The sequence below is a fragment of the Nansenia antarctica genome (assembly GCF_963989245.1).
Source record: "Nansenia antarctica genome assembly, chromosome: 4".
Classification (NCBI taxonomy): domain Eukaryota; kingdom Metazoa; phylum Chordata; class Actinopteri; order Argentiniformes; family Microstomatidae; genus Nansenia; species Nansenia antarctica.
Window position 1 is genome coordinate 22,253,506 of NC_137689.1, and position 20,828 is coordinate 22,274,333.

Here is a 20,828-nt window from a genome sequence, read left to right on the forward strand (position 1 = left end):
GTTTAAACCAGACATTCTAAGATGTTATGAATGTTATGTTATAACATATGATGTTATGATATATGATACATATGATAATGATATATGTTATGTTATAACATCACACCTCTCCATCCCCTCTACCCCCCTGTACAGACCTCTCCATCCCCTCTACCCTCCTCTACAGACCTCTTCATCCCCTCTACCCCCCTGTACAGACCTCTTCATCCCCTCTACCCCCCTGTACATACCTCTTCATCCCCTCTACCCCCCTGTACAGACCCCGTCATCCCCTCTACCCACCTCTACAGACCCCGTCATCCCCTCTATCCCCTGTACAGACCTCTTCATCCCCTGTACAGACCTCTTCATCCCCTCTACCCCCCTGTACAGACCTCTTCATCCCCTCTACCCCCCCTGTACAGACCTCTTCATCACCTCTACCCCCCCAGTTTTCTCTACAATTTCTACAAATTTCTCTCTACAGTTTCTACACGTCAACGTGTACCGAAACGCTTGTTTCCAACGTGGTCCTACGTTTCTCCTACACCAAGACACATACGAAGAGCATAGAAGATACAATCAGAATACAGTCTGCCATTCCTTCTCCCAGCATCGATTTGGTTTTCCTATCATGACTGAAGGACAGACGATTCACTTACTTACACTACTGTAAGTCGCTTTGGATAAAGGCGTCTGCTAAAATGCCAAACATGTAAACAAATAAATCATGTAAATGTCGGCTAAGGTGATCAGCTGAGCTTGACTTGGGACTTGACTAACAACAAGTGACACATTTCCCATCTCACACGCTGTTGTTGCACAATGTTATTGTGTGTGTGTGTGTGTGTGTGTGTGTGTGAGTGAGTGAGTGAGTGTGTGTGTGTGAGTGTGAGTGTGTGTGTGTGTGAGTGTGTGAGTGTGTGTGTGTGTGAGTGTGTGAGTGTGAGTGTGAGTGTGTGAGTGTGTGTGTGTGTGTGTGTGTGTGTGTGTGAGTGTGAGTGTGAGTGTGTGTGTGTGTGCTGGGTGAATACATAAACAAACAAGCGAAAAGACGACATTAGAAAACGTACCATGCTGACGATATTACTAAATGTTTGAAGTAGCTTTTATCTTAGCTGACTCTCTTACCTTCAGGTCGAGTTTGTGTATTCTGGCTTCGCAAAAGACCAACAGTAGCAGCCTAACAGCCGGTGCGGAGATTGCGACCACAAACGAGATAAGTTTGACTTCGGTAATAGGTCCAGTTGCAATATCCTCAAGTTGGGAACAAAAGATGCCTCCTTCTAATCCATTTGTTCAATTTGTTTACAGAAATAAATCCTCCTTACATTGTAAAAAACGTAATTTGTTAGGAGAGCAGTTGTGCGTGCGTTCAATCCATGCTGCCCCGGAAGTCGAAAGTCCTCAGCATAGGCATTTTCATGCTATACAACCGGATATTCAGGACGCAATTTTTTGCGCCCCGGCCGAGAAATAGGAGACAGCCAATTGGAGCGCTGCTACAGCTCACGTGTAAGCGAAAAGTATTTGGCCTGCGATAGACTTGCATTCGACCGGCGCCCCGACACCTCCCCCTATGTATTTTAACAGTGAATTTTACACACACACAGATAAAATGTTTATTGTATTGGAGGATTTTCAATGAATGCTGATAGGCGCCGACAGAATATCAGCCGCATTTTGTGAATAAACAATGTTTATTTTTTTTTAAAACTTTTACAAATCGCAACTAGGAAGTGAAGGTGGGGGCGGCGCCCCAGCGCCCTCTATCGGCCAGCCGCCACTGAGCCTTCCCCCTTTCCACTGGTAATAAGGAATTGGCAAGAATAGATCGATATAGATAGATCAACATAATACACTATCCGTGCACTATCATGCACAGATCAGCCTTAAAACATGTAACGTTAGATATACTGTATAACGGAGCGATGTATTTCTACGGAAAGGCTGACTGACGCGGGGCTCATACTCCAGTGTCTTGCTGGTAGTCAAATGTATTTATTTATATATACAGCATATGGATGTTACGTGCCTGTTACCTGCCGCTTTCAGTTCTAATAGTTTAGATCTCGCAACCAGGGAAACGCCGACATGTTAAAGGGAGCAAGACGCGAATCTACCGGCATTTTACTGCAGCTGGACTGAGGAACAGCATAGGCACAGCACATCGCCATAATAGCGATTTTTTTGTTATGCTTGTTGTAAATAAAGTTCTATGATGCATTGAAATGACATTAAACTAATATAGTACGATGGTTAGCATAACTTTTCTAATCTTTATTAATAAGTTATTACAGAAACAGTAAGTGACATTTTCCTAGAGCGAAATCTGTTGTGGTTTTTAAAGATGGCGGTTAGCGAAGAAATCTATGAACATGGGATGACGATTTTCATTGACCAATCAACGGTGTGCAGCGTCACACGTCACACGCAGCCTGGCAATAAAGTTCCTTTCGCTACCCATCGCGAACAAAAACTATTTTAGTTCTTGTTCGGCACGGGTACCAGAAATGGCATGGGTACTTTTGGCAGTGGAAAAAGGATAATAAACCGGGCCAGGCTGGCCCTGTAGTGGAAAAGCGCCATTTTTTCAAATACAGTTGTTCTATCCATGATAAACAAAAAGAATCCCAAAATTAGAAGAAAAATGCTTTATTATGGAATTTTGGAAAATACATTCAGCAGTTGATTCAAACATGCTCACAGAATTTTGGAAAATACATTTAGTAGTTGATTCAAGCATAAAAGTAAAGTAAAGTAAGTAGTAGCATTGAGAACTGATGGTTCTCAAGCCTAATGGCCCATAGGACAGGAGCCTCTCTCCTGTTTCCGTAGCATGAGGCGGCTTGATGTACAAGTACACACCCTGGACATGATGCTGGTATGTATTGGTGGTAGGTATTTATTTATAGTCTTTGGTATGACTCAGTCAGGGATCGAACTCACAACCTCCCAATCTCAGGGCGGACACTCTAACAGCGAGGCCACAGAGCTGGTCGTTCAGCAGTTGATTCAAACATGCTCACAGAATTTTGGAAAATACATGTGATTCAAACAAATCTTGGGATTTAATAGACATTATGGTACATTACCACTCTTGCATAATAATGTTAGACCAAGAAAAGTCTAACATTAATACACATTCTCAAAGACTCATGGAGACCTGCAGAAATATTGCTAAATTTAGCAATACAACCTATAGTATAACTATAAAAGTGAGAAATATTAAGGAGGCTCTCGTACTCTAGTAGCAGTCCAACCAACTGTAATTCAGCAGCACACGGACCACTCTTTTCTCTGAGTAGAGATATTCTGTTTGCCTGCTGCCACTTGAAAAATACAGGTAACCTAAAGGACACAAAAGAAGACATCCATATTAGTGTCACGTAAAGGCTTAGGAATGGCTAACTTTTTGTATTGTAATGAGCCTTCAATGTCACTACCTACCGTAGTTTTCAAAAGCAGCATCCACGTGGTTACCAATACCAGGGAAGCTTCTGGAGATGTATTTGGGGTACCCGCGGTCCATTACGCCTGCCCTCTCATTGAAGCTATGGAAAAATTAAACAGCGCACATTTAGTGTACTGCAGTGTGGTTCAAACTCACGTGAACACAACTAGGGACCATTAGTCCAGGATATTCAGTAGGGTGTAGGGTTTAAGGGTAAGTCACCCACCTCCAGTATTTGTTATCCACAAAGAAGAGGGTTCTGCCAGTGGAGTCCACATGAACTGCAGCATCAATCTTTGTTACAGATGAGGGGAAGCCGAAGTTGGAGAGGGGTTTAGGATAGCCTGAGAGAACACCGATGCCTCTGACCCCCCAGTAATGATTCCCTATGGGAGGAAATGTTTGAGAGAAGATTAGGATCTGCAGATAACATAGACACAGTATGGGAGAGCTGGTTGGTCTACTGTACTCTGTGCTACAGATGTCCAGTCCTCTACATTGTTGACCTATTGCCTGCATGTCTTGGACAGTCAGTGGTCATTTGTACAGATGTTATATTCTTTACCTTCAAAAAGGAGAGCGATGTCCCTGGCCTTGTATTCATAAGCAGCATCAACGCGATTGATACCAGACCAGGTCGTCAACACTTTCTTTGTCATTACACCATTCCAGTAGCCACTCTTCTTCCAGAAATACCTGGCAAATTAACAGAAATATGTTCCATGAGTATTACAACACTTGGGTAAACACATTACATGAAGAACCATGCAAGCCATACTGACATCTGTTTGTTTGCGTAGGACATAGAGTAGATAAGCATAGTCTAGTGTCTCACCCGTTTTTGAAGAAATAAAGCTCATTCCGAATTGCAGTAGCAGCATCAAAGATAAGCTTCCTGTTGCATCTCTCTGGGGGACTTGGTCCAGCTGGCTTTGGTTTGGGTTTTGGTTTGGGTTTGGGTTTTGGTTTAGGTTTAGGTACTGGTTTGGGTTCTGGTTTGGGTTCTGGTTTGGGTTTTGGTTTTGGTTTAGGATTCGACCCACCTCCTGATGTTGTTCGGACACCTAGGGAGGGGAGACAAGATTGAGGTTGTTTTGGGATATGAGTGTGTGCAGCAGGAGTGGAGCAAAGCAGCAAAACATATGTGACACATTCTAGTGTTTTGGTCCGCATCTCAGCAACCAATCAAAATGTTCAGACTTTTATTTTTTAAACACGGAACTACGTTTCAACGTTGTTGAGAATCACAACACAAACTCACTAGTCAAGCCAAAATACTGCAACGCAATGGATTGGGTGAGTAATCCCCACTGCTACCTAGTTAACTATAACACTTTAATACTTTACATTGTTAGTAGGCTCACAAAACAAGCTGTGTTAGTTGACTAGTGATGTGTCATTGATTTTCAACAACGTGGAAATGAATTCACATTTTTCGAAAGAAAAGTCCGAACATTACATCGGATGCCGACATGCAGATCAAAACACTACAACGTGTCACATATGCATGAAAAGGGAGGTCATGAAAATGTCAAGATTCCATTGTGTATAGTTTACAGCATGTCCTGTAGATATCAGTCACAATATATTCAATCAGTCAAATGTTTCCTTTTCACTCTCAAATGTAATTGTTTAATGTTGTTAACCTTCCCACAGTGGGCTGATCACTCACCATATAAAGCCTGTACTCCCCGCCTGTCGTCCAAAGGTAGCTTGTATCCCTGTGTGTTGGTGTAGCTGTAGGTGGGGTACATCAGAGCCGAGGGGACGCGGGAGTGGTCCAGTCCCAGAGCATGGCCAAACTCATGGGCAGCCACGAGAAACAGATTTATCCCTACAGAGGAAAAGGTCAAGGTGGAAAACAAAATACATTTGTCTAAAGTAAGTGAATCATCTATACATCAGTCATCATAAGAAAAACAAATCTATGCTAAAACCAGGGGTCACTGGTTGTCACAATGATAGAAGAAGGAAGGATTCCTTTTCTTTATTATCTATTTTTTATTATTTGCAGTTGAGAAACTGTACGGGGGGGTAAGTAGGGATGAAGAGATCTTTAGGAGGAACAGTCAAGATGTAGCCTGAAGAGATGGGTCTTCAGTCAGTACTACAGCAGTAGTATAGACTGGTAGTAAGGTAAGGTGGCATCTGTACCTCTTTGACTCAAAGTCCATGGTTCGTCCTCATCAAAGTGTGTGTCGCCACCTTCGCCCCCTCCTGGAGAATTGGCGTGGGCCAGGACCCCACTTGGCCCATCAAAGGGGTAGAAGTCTCCATGATCTGGTTTGGAAGGGTAGGAACAGTATTGTTATTACAAGTCAACACAGTGCCAACACTATCTCTCCAGGTGCTGAGGATAGAGCAGTACTCACAACTGGCTTTAAACAGGATCATTATGTCAGCAGTGCCACTGGTGATTTGTTTGAAGTCCAGCGGGATGACATCACTGTAGACTTTGAAAGCCTTGGCTATCGTAGTATCCACATCTCTCCTGCTCAAGTCTGACGTGTACTCAGTTATCCTTAGGCAAGGGATATGAGGAAACAAGTCTTATTAGTTGGCAGATCCCCTTTATGGACATGTTGTGGCTGTTCATCCAACCAGTGCATGTCATCACTTGCAACCTCAATTATGTAAGCAATGTTTTCTTAATCCTTTCTCTGCACGGTATCTGTTTGGTAAAAAACCCATCCTATTTTCAAGACAGATATCACCCTCCTTGTCTAAGACAATGAGGTCCAGTGTCAGTGTAAGTCTTTGTACCTGTAAGTGACGACCTTCTGCCTCCATTTGGGGTTGCCACTGAAGAGTCCGTAGCGGGCCAGGTCTTTCACTCCGCAGCGTGGCCGAGCCATGACTTCCATAGTGTTGGTGTCCAGCTGGCCTGTCACCTCCAGCCCAAAGAAGTTCTGCATCGTCTTCAAGTCATCCTCAAATGAACGCGGCACATCATCAAATGCAATCCGCCTGGAGGTGGCGTTGGTAGAGCCAACATTGGAATAATACTGGGATAGATAAGCCTGGAATAGAGATTGTTCTTTAAGATAGTGTAAACACACTGACAATATTTCCGAAAATATAAACAAATATTCTTAAATCTGATGATAGGGTATTAGTGTGAATAAATCATTGACACTATCCAGCCCCTACCTCCTTTAATCTTTGATATTAAAATACATTCATTGACTCCTTGACTTTATTGGCAACTTTACATATTGACATATATGGAATAATCAAATGTCATACAAAATATGTAATTCACGTATGCATACATATTACATAGTAAGTACACATTTATTTACTAAAGTGAAGTTTTGTTTACCTCTGCTCTGGCCTGGTCATCTTCAGACATGGTGGCATTTTCGCTCGGGGGAGTGGTGGGAGCACCTTCACAAAGTGCTAACAACCCCACAACCATCAACACGGTAAACACCGCTTCCCTCATAACTGTAGCTTTCCTCTACTGCAGAGAAGAAAGTCTATCTACCCTTTAGCCCTCTCCACCTCTCCATATATAGCCCCGCTTTTGACACAGCCCATACGAATGGGTGTAATCGGTTATGTAATAAATTGTCCATATCCCTTTTGTGGGATGTCCCTTGGCCCATAGCCCATGCTGAATGCATGATTGCCCAATAAAGCATTCCAGGCACTGTCTGAACAGACCCTGTTCAAGGGGGGACAGATAGTGATCTTTGTTGCAACTACTTGGGAGGAGGAGGAGGAGGCAGAGCAGGAGGAGACAGAGCAGGAGGAGGCAGAGCAGGAGGAGGCAGAGGAGGAGGAGACAGAGAAGGAGGAGGTAGAGGAGGAGGAGGCAGAGCAGGAGGAGGCAGAGCAGGAGGAGGAGGAGGTAGAGGAGGAGGAGGTAGAGGAGGAGGAGGCAGAGCAGGAGGAGGTAGAGGAGGAGGAGGCAGAGGAGGAGGAGGCAGAGGAGGAGGAGACAGAGGAGGAGGAGGCAGAGCAGGAGGAGGCAGAGGAGGAGGAGGTAGAGGAGGAGGAGGCAGAGCAGGAGGAGGTAGAGGAGGAGGAGGCAGAGGAGGAGGAGGTAGAGGAGGAGGAGGCAGAGCAGGAGGAGGCAGAGCAGGAGGAGACAGAGGAGGAGGAGGTAGAGCAGGAGGAGGCAGAGGAGGAGGAGGTAGAGCAGGAGGAGGTAGAGGAGGAGGAGGTAGAGGAGGAGGAGGTAGAGGAGGAGGAGGTAGAGGAGGAGGAGGCAGAGGAGGAGGAGGTAGAGGAGGAGGAGGTAGAGGAGGAGGAGGTAGAGCAGGAGGAGGTAGAGGAGGAGGAGGTAGAGCAGGAGGAGGTAGAGGAGGAGGAGGTAGAGCAGGAGGAGGTAGAGGAGGAGGAGGTAGAGGAGGAGGAGGCAGAGGAGGAGGAGGTAGAGCAGGAGGAGGTAGAGGAGGAGGAGGTAGAGCAGGAGGAGGTAGAGGAGGAGGAGGTAGAGGAGGAGGAGGTAGAGGAGGAGGAGGCAGAGCAGGAGGAGGTAGAGGAGGAGGAGGTAGAGGAGGAGGAGGTAGAGGAGGAGGAGGTAGAGCAGGAGGAGGTAGAGGAGGAGGAGGTAGAGGAGGAGGAGGTAGAGCAGGAGGAGGTAGAGCAGGAGGAGGTAGAGGAGGAGGAGGTAGAGGAGGAGGAGGTAGAGCAGGAGGAGGTAGAGCAGGAGGAGGTAGAGGAGGAGGAGGCAGAGGAGGAGGAGGTAGAGCAGGAGGAGGTAGAGGAGGAGGAGGTAGAGGAGGAGGAGGCAGAGGAGGAGGAGGTAGAGGAGGAGGAGGTAGAGGAGGAGGAGGTAGAGGAGGAGGAGGTAGAGGAGGAGGAGGCAGAGGAGGAGGAGGTAGAGGAGGAGGTAGAGCAGGAGGAGGTAGAGGAGGAGGAGGTGGAGGTAGAGGAGGTAGAGGAGGAGGAGGTAGAGGAGGAGGAGGCAGAGGAGGAGGAGGTAGAGCAGGAGGAGGTAGAGGAGGAGGAGGTAGAGGAGGAGGAGGTAGAGGAGGAGGAGGTAGAGGAGGAGGAGGTTGAGGAGGAGGAGGTAGAGGAGGAGGAGGCAGAGCAGGAGGAGGCAGAGGAGGAGGAGGTAGAGGAGGAGGAGGTAGAGGAGGAGGAGGCAGAGGAGGAGGAGGTAGAGCAGGAGGAGGTAGAGGAGGAGGAGGTAGAGGAGGAGGAGGCAGAGCAGGAGGAGGTAGAGGAGGAGGAGGTAGAGCAGGAGGAGGTAGAGGAGGAGGAGGCAGAGGAGGAGGAGGTAGAGCAGGAGGAGGTAGAGCAGGAGGAGGTAGAGCAGGAGGAGGCAGAGGAGGAGGAGGTAGAGGGGGAGGAGGTAGAGGAGGAGGAGGTAGAGCAGGAGGAGGTAGAGGAGGAGGAGGTAGAGCAGGAGGAGGTAGAGCAGGAGGAGGTAGAGGAGGAGGAGGCAGAGCAGGAGGAGGTAGAGGAGGAGGAGGTAGAGCAGGAGGAGGTAGAGGAGGAGGAGGTAGAGGAGGAGGTAGAGGAGGAGGAGACAGAGGAGGAGGAGGTAGAGCAGGAGGAGGTAGAGGAGGAGGAGACAGAGCAGGAGGAGGTAGAGGAGGAGGAGGTAGAGCAGGAGGAGGTAGAGGAGGAGGAGGTAGAGGAGGAGGTAGAGGAGGAGGAGGTAGAGCAGGAGGAGGTAGAGCAGGAGGAGGTAGAGGAGGAGGAGGCAGAGCAGGAGGAGGTAGAGGAGGAGGAGGTAGAGCAGGAGGAGGTAGAGGAGGAGGAGGTAGAGGAGGAGGTAGAGGAGGAGGAGGTAGAGCAGGAGGAGGTAGAGGAGGAGGAGGTAGAGGAGGAGGAGGCAGAGCAGGAGGAGGCAGAGGAGGAGGAGGCAGAGCAGGAGGAGGCAGAGGAGGAGGAGGTAGAGCAGGAGGAGGTAGAGCAGGAGGAGGTAGAGCAGGAGGAGGTAGAGGAGGTAGAGGAGGAGGAGGTAGAGGAGGAGGAGGTAGAGCAGGAGGAGGTAGAGGAGGAGGAGGTAGAGGAGGAGGAGACAGAGGAGGAGGTAGAGGAGGAGGAGGTAGAGCAGGAGGAGGTAGAGCAGGAGGAGGTAGAGGAGAGGAGGTAGAGGAGGAGGAGGCAGAGCAGGAGGAGGTAGAGGAGGAGGAGGTAGAGGAGGAGGAGGTAGAGGAGGAGGAGGTAGAGGAGGAGGAGGCAGAGGAGGAGGAGGTAGAGGAGGAGGAGGCAGAGCAGGAGGAGGTAGAGGAGGAGGAGGCAGAGGAGGAGGAGGTAGAGCAGGAGGAGGTAGAGGAGGAGGAGGTAGAGGAGGAGGAGGTAGAGGAGGAGGAGGCAGAGCAGGAGGAGGCAGAGCAGGAGGAGGTAGAGGAGGAGGAGGTAGAGGAGGAGGAGGTAGAGGAGGAGGAGGCAGAGGAGGAGGAGGCAGAGGAGGAGGAGACAGAGGAGGAGGAGGTAGAGGAGGAGGAGGTAGAGGAGGAGGAGGTAGAGGAGGAGGAGGTAGAGGAGGAGGAGGTAGAGCAGGAGGAGGTAGAGGAGGAGGAGGCAGAGGAGGAGGAGGTAGAGGAGGAGGTAGAGGAGGAGGAGGTAGAGGAGGAGGAGGTAGAGGAGGAGGAGGTAGAGCAGGAGGAGGTAGAGGAGGAGGAGGTAGAGCAGGAGGAGGTAGAGCAGGAGGAGGTAGAGCAGGAGGAGGTAGAGGAGGAGGAGGTAGAGCAGGAGGAGGTAGAGGAGGAGGAGGTAGAGGAGGAGGAGGTAGAGCAGGAGGAGGTAGAGGAGGAGAGTAGAGCAGGAGGAGGTAGAGCAGGAGGAGGTAGAGGAGGAGGAGGTAGAGGAGGAGGAGGTAGAGGGAGGAGGAGGTAGAGGAGGAGGAGGTAGAGGAGGAGGAGGTAGAGCAGGAGGAGGTAGAGGAGGAGGAGGCAGAGGAGGAGGAGTGAGAGAGGAGGTAGAGGAGGAGGAGGTAGAGGAGGAGGAGGTAGAGGAGGAGGAGACAGAGGAGGAGGAGGTAGAGGAGGAGGAGGTAGAGCAGGAGGAGGTAGAGGAGGAGGAGGAGGTAGAGGAGGAGGCAGAGGAGGAGGAGGCAGAGGAGGAGGAGGTAGAGGAGGAGGAGACAGAGGAGGAGGAGGTAGAGGAGGAGGGAGGTAGAGGCAGGAGGAGGTAGAGGAGGAGGAGGCAGAGGAGGAGGAGGTAGAGGAGGAGGAGGCAGAGCAGGAGGAGGTAGAGGAGGAGGAGGTAGAGGAGGAGGAGGCAGAGGGAGGAGGAGGTAGAGCAGGAGGAGGTAGAGGAGGAGGAGGGTAGAGCAGGAGGAGGCAGAGGAGGAGGAGGTAGAGGAAGAGGAGGTAGAGCAGGAGGAGGTAGAGGAGGAGGAAGCAGAGCAGGAGGAGGGAGAGGAGGAGGAGGTAGAGGAGGAGGAGGTAGAGGAGGAGGAGGTAGAGGAGGAGGAGGTAGAGGAGGAGGAGGCAGAGGAGGAGGAGGTAGAGGAGGAGGAGGTAGAGCAGGAGGAGGCAGAGGAGGAGGAGGTAGAGGAAGAGGAGGTAGAGCAGGAGGAGGTAGAGGAGGAGGAGGTAGAGCAGGAGGAGGTAGAGGAGGAGGAGGCAGAGGAGGAGGAGGCAGAGGAGGAGGAGGTAGAGGAGGAGGAGGTAGAGGAGGAGGAGGTAGAGGAGGAGGAGGTAGAGGAGGAGGAGGCAGAGGAGGAGGAGGAGGAGGCAGAGGAGGAGGAGGCAGAGGAGGATGAGGCAGAGCAGGAGGAGGTAGAGGAGGAGGAGGCAGAGGAGGAGGAGGAGGCAGAGGAGGAGGAGGTAGAGCAGGAGGAGGTAGAGGAGGAGGAGGCAGAGGAGGAGGAGGAGGAGGCAGAGGAGGAGGAGGCAGAGCAGGAGGAGGTAGAGGAGGAGGAGGCAGAGGAGGAGGAGGAGGCAGAGGAGGAGGAGGTAGAGCAGGAGGAGGTAGAGGAGGAGAGGTAGAGGAGGAGGAGGTAGAGGAGGAGGAGGTAGAGGAGGAGGAGGTAGAGCAGGAGGAGGTAGAGGAGGAGGAGGCAGAGGAGGAGGAGGCAGAGGAGGAGGAGGTAGAGGAGGAGGAGGTAGAGGAGGAGAGGTAGAGGAGGAGGCAGAGGAGGAGGAGGTAGAGGAGGAGGAGGTAGAGGAGGAGGAGGCAGAGGAGGAGGAGGTAGAGGAGGAGGAGGCAGAGGAGGAGGAGGTAGAGGAGGAGGAGGTAGAGCAGGAGGAGGTAGAGGAGGAGGAGGCAGAGGAGGAGGAGGTAGAGGAGGAGGAGGTAGAGCAGGAGGAGGTAGAGGAGGAGGAGGTAGAGGAGGAGGAGGAGGTAGAAGAGGAGGAGGTAGAGGAGGAGGAGGTAGAGGAGGAGGAGGCAGAGGAGGAGGTAGAGCAGGAGGAGGCAGAGCAGGAGGAGGTAGAGGAGGAGGAGGTAGAGCAGGAGGAGGTAGAGGAGGAGGAGGTAGAGGAGGAGGAGGAGGTAGAGGAGGAGGAGGTAGAGGAGGAGGAGGTAGAGGAGGAGGAGGTAGAGGAGGAGGAGGAGGTAGAGGAGGAGGAGGCAGAGGAGGAGGAGGTAGAGGAGGAGGAGGTAGAGCAGGAGGAGGTAGAGGAGGAGGAGGTAGAGGAGGAGGAGGAGGTAGAGGAGGAGGAGGTAGAGGAGGAGGAGCAGAGCAGGAGGAGGTAGAGGAGGAGGTAGAGGAGGAGGAGGTAGAGCAGGAGGAGGTAGAGGAGGAGGAGGTAGAGGAGGAGGAGGCAGAGCAGGAGGAGGTAGAGGAGGAGGAGGCAGAGGAGGAGGAGGCAGAGGAGGAGGAGGTAGAGGAGGAGGAGGTAGAGGAGGAGGAGGCAGAGGAGGAGGAGGTAGAGGAGGAGAGGTAGAGGAGGAGGCAGAGGAGGAGGAGGTAGAGGAGGAGGAGGTAGAGGAGGAGGAGGCAGAGGAGGAGGAGGCAGAGCAGGAGGAGGTAGAGCAGGAGGAGGTAGAGGAGGAGGAGGCAGAGGAGGAGGAGGCAGAGCAGGAGGAGGTAGAGGAGGAGGAGGCAGAGGAGGAGGAGGTAGAGGAGGAGGAGGCAGAGGAGGAGGAGACAGAGGAGGAGGAGGTAGAGGAGGAGGAGGTAGAGGAGGAGGAGGCAGAGGAGGAGGAGGTAGAGGAGGAGGAGGTAGAGCAGGAGGAGGTAGAGCAGGAGGAGGCAGAGGAGGAGGAGGTAGAGGAGGAGGAGGTAGAGCAGGAGGAGGTAGAGCAGGAGGAGGTAGAGGAGGAGGAGGTAGAGGAGGAGGAGGTAGAGGAGGAGGAGGTAGAGGAGGAGGAGGTAGAGGAGGAGGAGGCAGAGGAGGAGGAGGTAGAGCAGGAGGAGGTAGAGGGGGAGGAGGCAGAGGAGGAGGAGGTAGAGGAGGAGGAGGTAGAGGAGGAGGAGGTAGAGCAGGAGGAGGTAGAGCAGGAGGAGGTAGAGGAGGAGGAGGTAGAGGAGGATGAGGCAGAGCAGGAGGAGGTAGAGGAGGAGGAGGCAGAGGAGGAGGAGGCAGAGGAGGATGAGGCAGAGCAGGAGGAGGTAGAGGAGGAGGAGGCAGAGGAGGAGGAGGAGGAGGCAGAGGAGGAGGAGGTAGAGCAGGAGGAGGTAGAGGAGGAGGAGGCAGAGGAGGAGGAGGAGGAGGCAGAGGAGGAGGAGGCAGAGCAGGAGGAGGTAGAGGAGGAGGAGGCAGAGGAGGAGGAGGAGGAGGCAGAGGAGGAGGAGGTAGAGCAGGAGGAGGTAGAGGAGGAGAGGTAGAGGAGGAGGAGGTAGAGGAGGAGGAGGTAGAGGAGGAGGAGGTAGAGGAGGAGGAGGTAGAGCAGGAGGAGGTAGAGGAGGAGGAGGCAGAGGAGGAGGAGGCAGAGGAGGAGGAGGTAGAGGAGGAGGAGGTAGAGGAGGAGAGGTAGAGGAGGAGGCAGAGGAGGAGGAGGTAGAGGAGGAGGAGGTAGAGGAGGAGGAGGCAGAGGAGGAGGAGGTAGAGGAGGAGGAGGCAGAGGAGGAGGAGGTAGAGGAGGAGGAGGTAGAGCAGGAGGAGGTAGAGCAGGAGGAGGTAGAGGAGGAGGAGGCAGAGGAGGAGGAGGTAGAGGAGGAGGAGGTAGAGCAGGAGGAGGTAGAGGAGGAGGAGGTAGAGGAGGAGGAGGTAGAGGAGGAGGAGGTAGAGGAGGAGGAGGTAGAGGAGGAGGAGGCAGAGGAGGAGGTAGAGCAGGAGGAGGCAGAGCAGGAGGAGGTAGAGGAGGAGGAGGTAGAGCAGGAGGAGGTAGAGGAGGAGGAGGAGGTAGAGGAGGAGGAGGTAGAGGAGGAGGAGGTAGAGGAGGAGGAGGTAGAGGAGGAGGAGGAGGTAGAGGAGGAGGAGGCAGAGGAGGAGGAGGTAGAGGAGGAGGAGGTAGAGCAGGAGGAGGTAGAGGAGGAGGAGGTAGAGGAGGAGGAGGAGGTAGAGGAGGAGGAGGTAGAGGAGGAGGAGGCAGAGCAGGAGGAGGTAGAGGAGGAGGTAGAGGAGGAGGAGGTAGAGCAGGAGGAGGTAGAGGAGGAGGAGGTAGAGGAGGAGGAGGCAGAGCAGGAGGAGGTAGAGGAGGAGGAGGCAGAGGAGGAGGAGGCAGAGGAGGAGGAGGTAGAGGAGGAGGAGGTAGAGGAGGAGGAGGCAGAGGAGGAGGAGGTAGAGGAGGAGAGGTAGAGGAGGAGGCAGAGGAGGAGGAGGTAGAGGAGGAGGAGGTAGAGGAGGAGGAGGCAGAGGAGGAGGAGGCAGAGCAGGAGGAGGTAGAGCAGGAGGAGGTAGAGGAGGAGGAGGCAGAGGAGGAGGAGGCAGAGCAGGAGGAGGTAGAGGAGGAGGAGGCAGAGGAGGAGGAGGTAGAGGAGGAGGAGGCAGAGGAGGAGGAGACAGAGGAGGAGGAGGTAGAGGAGGAGGAGGTAGAGGAGGAGGAGGCAGAGGAGGAGGAGGTAGAGGAGGAGGAGGTAGAGCAGGAGGAGGTAGAGCAGGAGGAGGCAGAGGAGGAGGAGGTAGAGGAGGAGGAGGTAGAGCAGGAGGAGGTAGAGCAGGAGGAGGTAGAGGAGGAGGAGGTAGAGGAGGAGGAGGTAGAGGAGGAGGCAGAGGAGGAGGAGGTAGAGCAGGAGGAGGTAGAGGGGGAGGAGGCAGAGGAGGAGGAGGTAGAGGAGGAGGAGGTAGAGGAGGAGGAGGTAGAGCAGGAGGAGGTAGAGCAGGAGGAGGTAGAGGAGGAGGAGGTAGAGGAGGAGGAGGTAGAGCAGGAGGAGGTAGAGGAGGAGGAGGTAGAGGAGGAGGAGGTAGAGGAGGAGGAGGCAGAGTAGGAGGAGGTAGAGCAGGAGGAGGTAGAGGAGGAGGAGGCAGAGCAGGAGGAGGTAGAGGAGGAGGAGGCAGAGCAGGAGGAGGTAGAGCAGGAGGAGGTAGAGGAGGAGGAGGTAGATGAGGTGCAGGGAGGTGTGGAAGTGAAGAAGAATATAATCACTTTTATTTGTTTAGCTAATCATGTGTATTTTACTTCCATGTTAATGCCGCTATTAGTATTGTTTTAAAATGGACTACCTCACTAACTACTACCTTATATAATCTGATCCCTTATACAATGTTATGGTCACTAAATTACTTTACCTTGCCATGTCTAAAGTGTGTTGTATACTATTGACTTCACCTATTGTAACTCATGGAGCAGAGCCTCTCTGTCTGTGAGGCAGTGCCTAAGTAACTAATTGAGACTGTCCTTGAGCAGCTGCACCCTAATCTGAATTATGGTGGTTTGTGTTGCAATAAGAAGAAGCTTTTACTTGATCACACTATCGAACCTATGTGAACCTGATGTTTTATTCTCCCACAGAGGCCGAGAAAGGTATTGTTGATTTGGAATTCTGGGAAGTTTTGTTAACGTGATGTAGAGAGTACACAAATCTAAAAACATTTTTTTGCATTTGATCAAAACACACTAGGGCTGTGTTCGGAAATAGCATACTAGCGTACTATTCATACTAAGTATTGTAGTAACTACTAAGTAACCACTACTTCGGACCAGGTATAACAAGCACAATCGCCAGCCAATGAGGGGGCTCTTCATGAGTGCTTCGCCAACCAATCAGGTAGCGGTATTGCCCTACCTTCCCCTACCATCCTAGGTTCCGCAAATTCGCCTGCCGGCCGGTGCGAAATGCATTCTGGGATGCAGTATGCATACTGCAGTGTAAATGGTTGGCTGGTATTGGCATACTTATTATGAATTTAGTAGGCAATATGCAGTATATACTCATTGAGTATGCTAGTATGCAGTATGCTAGTATGCCATTTCGAACCTATGTGTTCTGGACTAGTTATTGCAATTACAGGAGCGATGACATGTGCGAGGGAGACTGGAAAAATAAACTAGTCCGGGAATATATGAGTCAGTTGATTTGGAAAACAGGAATAACCTGGATTTCCCCTGAGCTCATGTTGATTTAATCTGACATCCACTCATACGTCAAGAGCCAAGAACAGGTCAATCTAAGGTACTTATGTCAGGGCTTTTAAATGACAGGTTAGAAATACAAGCTAGAAGCAAGAGAGGCGTCTCTACAAGTTCAGTCATTGTGAGGCACGAAAGGGGATGTGTTACCATATATGGCTATGTAAAGATGTGATCAACAAAACACAACAAGTATGTAAACAGCCTTGTGGTGAGGTTTGTAGATGGATGGAACAAATTTGAACAAGTTGAACAACATCTAAGAGATTAGAGTTGGGTTAGGACTCAATTTCGCACTACTGTACTGTATATCAGAACTGTGTGTCTCCAGTTTCTGTAAGTTACTCAGCTGTCACGAACGGAGAGCAGCCTCTTTGTGTGTCGACACGTCACTGACATTTCATAACATATAATTAGTATCTGTGCAACTCTAGCCTCTGATTTCTCCCTGTCATTCATACTGTACGTACATAATGGCCATGGATGAGTCATCTGCTCTCACATAGCTTGGGGACATACAGTGTTTCATGTCATATACTGTATATACTCATGATATTTTTCCACTGCTCGTATTCACTAGCTTTTGTATTTCATGACAAGAGAGGTGGGGCCAGATTTCCACAGTCTTGACGTCAACAGTCTTGACGTTTATTATTCCTGACGTCAATAATAAAGTCACAGGTGTTGTTGACCATCTAATTGGGTGTGCCGTGACAAATTATTACTTATAATCTCATAATTATGAGTGGAGTCAGGAGTGGAGTGTGTGTGAGTCAGGTTACCAGCTGTTTGACATAACAATAAAACTTGAAACTTGAAACTTGATGGTTATTTTTCAATGTTGACATTGAGGTTGTCATTGACGGTCATCATTTAGCATTTCTACATTTTATTATTTTATTTACATAAATACAGCATTAAAAGTTTAATATTGATGTACTGTAATGTGAACCAACATAACCAACTAACTTCTTAACGGGCAAAAAAAGGGAGATCTGTTAGATCAAACATTTACATAACATATACAATGTTTGAACTTTGACATTGCTGGGCCATACCATTTTCCGTCATGATGGATATACAACCAAACAATAATGTTAACACAACAGTGTTACAACCTGTTCCTAGTGGCGGCCCAACTGGTCCAGTCAGTTTTTAGAAAATGCATCCCGGATGTGTCATTTTTATATATTTATATGACCACTGAATGAGATTCCAATTATCAGTTACTGTAATATCTAGAGATCTAAATGTTAATGGAAATACACGGTGCATCTTGATACACCTATGGTCTGCATACAAAACCAAAATGCTGGATGGTTCATGAATGAATGAATGAATGAATGGTCTTTATTGTCATTGATATAGTACAGGTACCAAACGACGAAATTTGGGAGGGGGGGCTCCCCTGGTGCTAGGAAAGAAAAAAAACTAAAAAACAAGAAGGGAAAGGAGCTGGTTTACATAAATAAAGGCTATGTACACTATCCACTATACTATACTATAAAACACTGTGCTGTACTCTATGCTATGCTATACCTATTCTAACATTTCCTATTCTCTGCAACCTTATGTACCCTAGGGTTGTCATATTGCACATAGTGTTATTGCACATTCATTCAAGTGTCGCAGTTTGCAGGCTTGAAATGTACACATTTGTGCCTCAGCACTACACCTGATTTCAATCCAGCAGCTGCCATCAATCCGTCCAGACTGTCCAGGGCCCAGAACCTAGGTCTTTGCTGTGTTCAGGGCCTGAATGGCCCTGGGGTAGAAGCTGAGCTGTTTGTCCTTGCGAACATGGTCCTGAACCGCCTGTTCGAGGGCAGCCGAGCAAAGTGTTCGTACCCAGGGTGGGATGGGTCTCTGGAGATCTTGGAGGCCTTCCTGAGGCAGCGTGTGTTGTACAGCTCTTCCAGAGAGGGGAGGGGGGCGCCGGTGATCTTCTGGGCCGTTCTCACGACTCTCTGTAGCGCATTCCTCTCTGCGGCTGTGCAGCTGGAGAACCAGTTGCAGATGCAGTAGGTGAGGATGCTCTCCACTGCGCAGCGGTAGAAGGCCACCGGCATCTCCTGTCCGATGTGGTCTTTCCTGAGGACTCTCAGGAAGAAGAGCCGCTGTTGTGCCTTCTTGATGATGGCTGCTGTGTTGTTCTTCCAGGACAGGTCATCCTGTATGTGCACTCCCAGGAATCGGAGGGTTGAGACTCTCTCCACGCTCCCTCCGTCGATGAGCAGGGGCTGGACCTCAGATGTTTTCCTCCTGAAGTCCACGATGATTTCCTGGGTCTTTGACTGGTTCAGCAACTTCCTCAGCTGCTCTACCTCATCCCTGTACGCCGCCTCGTCCCCCCCCGAGATGCAGCCCACCACGGTGGTGTCGTCTGCAAACTTTACGATGGAGTTGCTGGGGTGGACGGGGGTGAAGTCGTAGGTGTAGAGGTTGTAGAGGATGGGGCTTAGCACGCAGCCCTGGGGGGACCCAGTGCTGAGTCTGAGGGCTGTGGAGGTGTGGGATGAGGGCTGTGGAGGTGTGGGAGCCCACCCGCACCCTCTGGGGGCGGTCGGACAGGAAGTCCTTGATCCATGCACATATAGAGTGTGATAGTCCCAGGTCTAGTAGTTTGGTCACTAGCCTGTCTGGAAGGATGGTGTTGAAGGCAGAGCTGAAGTCCACAAAGAGCAGTCTCGCGTAGCTGTTTCCCCTCCTCATATTGACTGTACTACTAGAAATATGTCACATCACCAAAATTGGAAAATGGAGATACAGCACAGATACAGAACATCATTCGTTACAAGGATTTAACTGTAAGGCAAGGCAAGTTTATTTGTATAGCACATTTCATACAATAGGGGCAATTCAAAGTGCTTTACATACATTATTTAAAAATACAGCAAGAGGAGCATAAGATTTTTTTTTTTACAATGAATAAAAGCAAATATAAGAAGTAAATAGATAAAACATTTAAAAAGACAATAGTTAATGGAAAAAAGACATTGATAGAAGTGTTTGTGTTTAATCATAACTGGTGCAAAACGTGAAGGTTTTTAGCTTAAATGTACATATTTTAAGGGTTTGGGCCTGTTTGATTTCTTCAGGGAGTTTGTTCCAGGAGCATGCAGCAGCGTGACTGAAAGCTGCTGCACCGTGTTTTGTTTTTACTCTTGGAATTATTAGCTGATTAGTCTCAGCTGACCTTAGGGACCTTGCGGGAATATAGGGTGAGAGGAGATCTGATATGTATTTTGGTCCAAGACCATTTTGTGATTTGTATGTAATTAGGAGGATTTTGAATTCAATTCTCTGAGAGACTGGTAGCCAGTGCAGGGATCTCAGGATTGGTGTAATGTGTTCAAATTTCTTTGTTTTTGTTAGGACCCTAGCAGCGGCGTTTTGGATGAGCTGCAATTTACGAAAGCTCCTTTAGATAGGCCTGTTAGTAGACCATTACAATAATCAAGTCTACTCGAAACAAATGCATGGATGAGTTTTTCAAGGTCTTGCTTGGACATGAAACCTCTCATTCTTGTTATGTTTTTCAGGTGATAGTAGGCTGATTTAGTTATCGAGTTTATGTGGCTGTTGAAGTTTAGATTGGAGTCTAGAATTACACCAATATTTCTGACCTGTTTTTTAGTTTGAAGAGAGAGAGAATCAAGTTTTGCACTGACTCAATATTTTGTCAGGTGCACCGAATACAATTATCTCTGTTTTGTCCTTTAGTTGGAGGAAGTTTTGTGTCATCCAGGCGTTTATTTGCTCAATGCAATTACAGAGATTGTCAATGGGACTATAGTCGTTCGGTGAGAGGGCTATGTAGATTTGAGTGTCATCCGCATAGTTGTGGTAGGCAATTTTGTTCTTTTTTATGATGTGTCCCAATGGAAGCATGTAGAGATTGAATAGAAGGGGGCCAACAAGGATTGACCCTTGGGGAACCCCACATGTCATTTTAATTTGGTCAGATACAAAGTTGCCAATGGAGACATAGTAGCTTCTGTCCTGTAGGTAGGATCTAAACCAGTTTAGGGCAGTGCCCGAAAGTCCTAACCAGGTTTTTAGTCTATCTATTAGAATGTCATGGTCTACTCTACACTCTACAGTGTCAAAGGCAGCACTAAGATCTAGTAGTACCAAAACTGAGATTCTTCCGGAGTCTGTGTTTACGCGAATGTCATTAAGGACCTTAATAAGGGCCGTTTCAGTGCTATGTAGGGGGCGAAAGCCTGATTGAAAGTCATCAAAGAGATCATTTAGGGTCAAATAATTGCTAAGTTGTTCGTGGGCAACCATTTCAATAATTTTTCCTGTACAGGGAAGGTTTGATATGGGTCTGTAGTTGTTTAGTACAAATGGGTCTAGGCCGTTCTTTTTTAGTAGAGGCTTAATAACTGCAGTTTTCAGGGCTTCAGGGAAGATTCCTGATGAAAGGGAGGTGTTAATTATGTGTATTAGTTCGCCTGCCATGCAGCTAAATATGTTTTTTAAAAAGCTTGTTGGCAGGACATCAAGGGCACAGGTGGATGGTTTAAGACATGACATGATTTAATCTAGGGTCTTGTAAACAATGGTGTTAAATTGTGACATGGTTGTTATGTCCGCCCTATTTGGGGTTGTTAATGGGGACATGTTTTTCATGCCTGACACAGAAGACCTAATGCCTTGTCTAATGATTTCTATTTTATTGTTAAAAAAGGATGCAAGCTCATTGCATTTACTAGTCGAGTGAAATTCCTGAGCAATGGGTGTTGGGGGATTTGTTAGTCTGTCAACATTTCTGAAAAGGATGCGGGCATTATTGATGTTATTGTTTATGATCTTAGAGAAAAATGATTGCCTGGCGCTTCTTATTTCTAAGTTATAGTTTTGAAGATTCTCTCTATAGATATCATAGTGGACTTCAAGGTTTGTTTTTCTCCATCTGCGCTCTGCTTTAAGACATTCTCTTTTTTGGGTCTTTACGGATGGGGCAGTTCTCCAGGGAGCTTTTTGCTTACCAGAAATGCATTTGGATCTAATGGGTGCAATA

At 49.5% G+C, this 20,828-nt stretch overlaps 1 protein-coding gene across 1 annotated transcript; it reads right to left on the reverse strand.

The window, feature by feature from the left end:
• Positions 1-3,201: 3,201 nt before the first annotated feature.
• On the reverse strand, positions 3,202-6,785 carry mmp30 (matrix metallopeptidase 30; the record flags this gene model as incomplete). The annotated part of the gene is made up of 10 exons (XM_080529244.1): positions 3,202-3,330; positions 3,430-3,533; positions 3,660-3,819; positions 3,999-4,129; positions 4,269-4,497; positions 5,106-5,267; positions 5,588-5,713; positions 5,806-5,954; positions 6,197-6,453; positions 6,756-6,785. 10 exons carry the CDS (start codon positions 6,783-6,785, stop codon positions 3,227-3,229), a joined length of 1,452 nt encoding a protein of 483 aa, XP_080385370.1. The 3' UTR covers positions 3,202-3,226.
• Between the last annotated feature and the right edge of the window lie 14,043 nt (positions 6,786-20,828).